General features: G+C 64.1%; 1 protein-coding gene across 1 annotated transcript in view; it reads left to right on the forward strand.

The window, feature by feature from the left end:
- SCLY (selenocysteine lyase) overlaps positions 1-4,544 on the forward strand; it is a 5,058-nt gene extending 514 nt beyond the window's left edge. Inside the window, exons 2-13 of the mRNA XM_017826186.1 lie at positions 36-148; positions 232-332; positions 444-594; positions 864-991; positions 1,071-1,235; positions 1,720-1,826; positions 2,133-2,169; positions 2,519-2,602; positions 2,752-2,854; positions 3,017-3,092; positions 3,725-3,913; positions 4,433-4,544. Of these exons, the coding sequence (XP_017681675.1) occupies positions 36-148; positions 232-332; positions 444-594; positions 864-991; positions 1,071-1,235; positions 1,720-1,826; positions 2,133-2,169; positions 2,519-2,602; positions 2,752-2,854; positions 3,017-3,092; positions 3,725-3,884 (1,225 nt within the window). The 3' untranslated portion in view covers positions 3,885-3,913; positions 4,433-4,544. The remainder of the gene's footprint in view (positions 1-35; positions 149-231; positions 333-443; positions 595-863; positions 992-1,070; positions 1,236-1,719; positions 1,827-2,132; positions 2,170-2,518; positions 2,603-2,751; positions 2,855-3,016; positions 3,093-3,724; positions 3,914-4,432) is intronic.
- Positions 4,545-4,796: the final 252 nt, after the last annotated feature.

Genomic DNA, 4,796 nt, shown 5'->3' on the forward strand with positions numbered 1-4,796 from the left:
TCCCCCAGTGCTCCTCACCTGCCCCCTGCCCCCAGGAGGGTGTACCTGGACCACAACGCCACCACCCCGCTGGCCCCCGAGGCAGCCCAGGCCGTGCAGGATGCCCTGAGCCAGGCTTGGGGCAACCCCAGCAGCGCTCACCCTGCAGGTAAGGACCAGGGGGGCAAAGGGGGCTCCCTGGGCCAGACCCGTATCCGGGGGCCATGGGAGCTGCCAGGTGTCGTCCTGTAGGCAGGAAGGCCAAGGAGCTGATTGGCAGAGCCAGGGAGAGCCTGGCACAGATGGTGGGGGCCCGGCCTGAGGACATCGTGTTCACCTCGGGGGGCACGGAGGTGGGAGCACTGAGCCCCGATCCCCTCCCCAGCAAACAGCGATGGGGTCAGTGGAGACGAAGGGCACCTGCTTCCTCTGGGCCTTCACCTCCCTCTGTCTCCTGTCCCCAGGCCAACAACATGGTGATCCACACTGCTCGCAGGCACTTCCTCGAGAGCCAGACCGGGGACAGCCCGGGGACACCGCACATCGTGACATCCAGTGTGGAGCACGACTCCATCCGCCTGCCCCTGGAGCAGCTGGGCAAGGACAGCCTGGCAGGTGGGTGGCACAGGGGCAGGGTGAGGTTTGCGTGGTGGACTTCTCTCCACGGGCATTTCTGTGGAGGAGGGTGGGACCTACGAGCTCCCTGCTGTTCCCCTTTCCCCCAAAAGGGCTCTGGCTCCACCAGCGGTGCCCCATTCCCTCAGGAAGGTGTTTCGTGCCTTTGCACCTGCTGCCCCACACTCCTGCCCTGCCCAGCGGGGCGCAGGCAGCCCCGGGTGCCCTCGGGCTCCCCAGCAAACCTCATGCTTGTTCTCTGCTCGCAGAAGCCACCTTTGTGCCCGTGTCCCCGCAGAGCGGGCGGGCCGAGGTGGACGATGTCCTCGCTGCCATCCGGCCCAACACCTGCCTGGTGTCCCTCATGTTGGCCAACAATGAGACCGGCGTCATCATGGTGAGTGTGGGGCAGCCCCGCAAAGAGGTGCCTGAGCAGGGAGCGGGGGGCCCTGGACACAGCCCCTCACCCTCCACAGCCCGTGGCGGAGCTGAGCCAGCGCGTCAGAGCCCTCAACCAGCGCAGGGCGGGGCAGGGGCTGCCCCGGGTGCTGCTGCACACGGATGCGGCCCAGATGATCGGCAAGGGGCGTGTGGACGTGCAGGAGCTGGGCGTGGACTATCTCACCATCGTGGGGCACAAGGTACAGCTCCTTCTCACCGTGGGGGCACAGGGTAAGGCCCCTCCTCACCATGGGGGGCACAAGGTACGGCTCCTCCTCACTGTGGGGGCACAAGGTACGGCTTCTCCTCACCGTGGGGGCACAGGATAAGGCCCCTCCTCACCATGGGGGGACACAGGGTGTGGCCTTGTTCACCTGGCCCAGCCGCTGTTTGCCCTGTCAGACATCTCTGTGGGGGTGCCAGGGGGACTTTGGGTGGCCCCACAGCTCAGTGCCTTGTCAGTGGCCAAAGCTTTCCTGCTGGCTGGGGCTCTGCAGACCCTGCGGGTCAGGGCCCTGTCTGGAGGAGGGAGCAGGAGAGGACCAGGGATGGGGAACAGCCCTGCAGCGCTCTGTGCCCATGGGATGGGCAGGGGCCAGCCCAGCCCTGGAGGGCAGTGGGTGTGTGCCGGAGCACGGGGGGGGCTGGCAGTGTCCCCAAGTCACAGTGCTGTCTGTCCCACAGTTCTATGGCCCCCGCATCGGTGCCCTGTACGTGCACGGCCCCGGCAGCACGGCCCCCCTGCACCCCCTGCTCTTCGGGGGGGGACAGGAGAGGAGCTTCCGCCCAGGGTAAGGTGGTGGGGGTGGCCCGGGAGCTGGGGCTGGTGGCCAAGCCACAGGTGGCTGCCTTATCTGAGCTGAGCTGGCAGCTGTGTCACTGCCAGCCCTGGGGCGAGCAGCCCGGCACAGCAGGGACACGCATCCATGTGTGGAACTCCCTGGGGCTCAGGCTTCGCCACAGGTGGGACCCCAGAGTGGAACTGCCCCCTTCCCAGGGAGGTGCCAGTGGTGAGGGGTCCCACCCAGGGAATGTCTGTGCCACAGGTTGGGTTTCTGGTCCAGAGAAATAACTCACTCTTCCCTCTTCCATTCCAGCACCGAGAACACCCCGATGATCGCTGGCCTGGGCCAGGTGAGCTGGTGATGGGCAGGGCCGAAGTGGTTCCCTGCAGGTGCTTCCTGGCAGAACCAGCACAGGGACAGCCACTTGTGCTTGCTGATCATTAGAAGTGACAAAATTAGGGTGCAGGAGGGCAGGAGAACTACAGGGAAGGGAGATGAAGCTTTCTGGTGCCAGTGGGATGAGGTGCTTCGGGGCACTTGCTGCAGGTTTGCTGCCCTGGCAGTCACACAGCTCAGGGCACCGAGGGGCCATGGGGGACACAGGGAGCTGGCAATCACAGAGACTGTTCCAGGCTGGACTCTCATTCCAGGGACCACACACAGGGGGAGGTATCAGTGTCGGGATTTTATGTCCTCAGGCTGCAGAGTTGGTGAGCAAGAACTGGGAGGCCTACGAGGCTCATATGCGGGATGTCCGGGATTACCTGGAGGCCAGGCTGGAGGTGAGCACACCTGGGCCCTTCCTGGGGTGTCAGCCTGCAGAGCAGGGCCTGGAGCAGGGTGGGTTATGTCCCTCTGGCCCTGCCACCCCTTCGTCAGGGCAGAGCTGCTCGTGAACCTCGAGGAGTTCACAGCCCTCTGATTTCTCCAGGCCTCCTTTGGGAAGGAGAGGATCCACTTCAACAGTCGCTTTAAGGGCTCCAAGCGACTCTGCAACACCTCTAACTTCTCCATCCTGGGACCAGGCCTCCAAGGTAGCTCTTCCCCCAGCACTGACCTGTGCTGTGCCCACGGAGCCACGCCCCTGCCCCTCACAGCCCCCGTGCCCACTGTGGCACCGGGCAGGGCTGTGGGGCAGGGTGGCCATGGGGCAGGGTGGCCCTGGCACAGAGCAGAGCTGTGCTGTGTCCCTGCAGGGCACAGGGTGCTGGCTCACTGCAAGGTGCTGCTGGCCAGCGTGGGGGCCGCCTGCCACTCGGACAAGGGGGAGCGGTAAGCGCTGGCTGCTCCGGGCCTGGGGTCTGCCAAGGGAGGGAAACGGGGCAGGGAAGGGACCTGTGTGAGGCTTGGGCAGTGTCACCTGGAGCAGAGAGAGTGCAGAGCTTTCCAGAGGGGCTGAAGGGCTGGGAAGGGGATTATTGCAGGAGACACAGTTGGAACGCTTGATTGCTGCTTGGAGGGACTTTGTCCCTCCCGGCTTTGGTGATCCAGCTGAGCTTGGAAGTACTTTGGAACTCGTGTTGCTGCCAGAAGGGAGCCTGCCTTATGTCCACGTGTGTCTGGCTCACTCACTGCAGCCCCGTTTGTGTCTCCAGATGGCTCCTCTGGGGAAGGTGGGAACAGCAGCTGCTTTTGGTCTGGTCTAGAGCAGTGCTCTTTAGATATGGCAGAGTTGCCAACCCACGGGGACGTGGCACAGGTTCTTCCTGGGAGGGGAAGAGCCAGATCCTCCGTAGGGCAACAAGCGCAGTGAGAGCAGCTGCCCTTGGACAGCAGTCAGGGTGCTGTACAGGAGACAGGTTTGCCTGGAGCACATGGGCTCCCTCTCACAGCCTGGGGAGGTTCCTGGTGGAGTGTGTGTTTCCTTGGCCTTCAGTCCAACCCGCCCACCCCTTGTGTCCCAGGCCCTCCCCGATCCTGCTGGGCTGTGGGATCCCCCCCGCCGTGGCACAGAACGCCCTGCGGCTCAGCGTGGGCCGGCACACCTCGCGGGCAGACGTGGACCTGGCGGTGCAGGACCTGCTGCAGGCGGTGGCACAGCTGGAGCAGCACCACGCTCCGTAGCCCTGGGCACCCTCCTGGCCATCACCCAGGTCCTGGGGGGGGACTGTGCCCCGCTTGGCTCCTGGGTGCCTCTGCCAGTCTGCGCTCAGGGTGCCTGGGGGGGCAGGGAGGGTGTGAGGAGGGGGCTTTGCTGCTCTGGGGCGGCTCAGGACTCATCCCCACTGCTCAGGGGAGGCTCCTGGGGAGTGTTGCTGCCGAGTGCTCCTTGCTGGCAGCAGGTACCCAGCTGGCTGCAGGCACGGCATGTGTTGGCAGGAGTGAGGCACAGTCACGAGCTTGGCTCCCTGCGGAGTGGGACAGGCACGGCAGCCGTGGGAGCTGGAGCCTTTTGCCCTGGTTACTTTCCATAAAGGAAGCTTTCCTGCTGTCTGAGCAGTCAGAGGAAGAAAGACCATCTGCCCCAGAGAGAAATCAGCTGATAGAAGCACAGCAAGATTCTGGGCTGGGACCTGCCCTGCCCTGAGCTACCAGAGGGATTTTTGGCCGGGCACGGCTTTCCCAGCACCACATTGCTTTACCTGCTCCCCTTCCTCCTGTCCTTCCTGCAGTGGGCACAACTCCTCCTGCCAGCTCCTCCTGCTCCTCAAGGAAACAGTGGTCAGGGCAGCTGTCACTGTGCCAGTGCCTGAGGAACCCTGTCCCCCTGACACCGGGGGTCAGCGACGTGGGGGGACGTGGGTGTCACACAGACCTGGGCTGGCTGGTGTCAGGGAACCTGCTCTCTGGGGTATTCATAGGAATAAAAGTAATTGCTGCTGCTGTGGCTTTTTCCAAGTAAAATGTGTTTTCCATGGGGGAAGCTGGAGTGGTTGGGGTGATCTGAGTGATGCATTTTTCCTTGGAAAACGCTCACGTCCCAGAACAGAGGCACAATCGGCTGGGGTGGGGAGATGCCTGCTGGGCCTGGTTGGC

This window comes from Lepidothrix coronata, unplaced genomic scaffold (assembly GCF_001604755.1).
Source record: "Lepidothrix coronata isolate B3197 unplaced genomic scaffold, Lepidothrix_coronata-1.0 Scaffold125, whole genome shotgun sequence".
Lineage (NCBI taxonomy): Eukaryota > Metazoa > Chordata > Aves > Passeriformes > Pipridae > Lepidothrix > Lepidothrix coronata.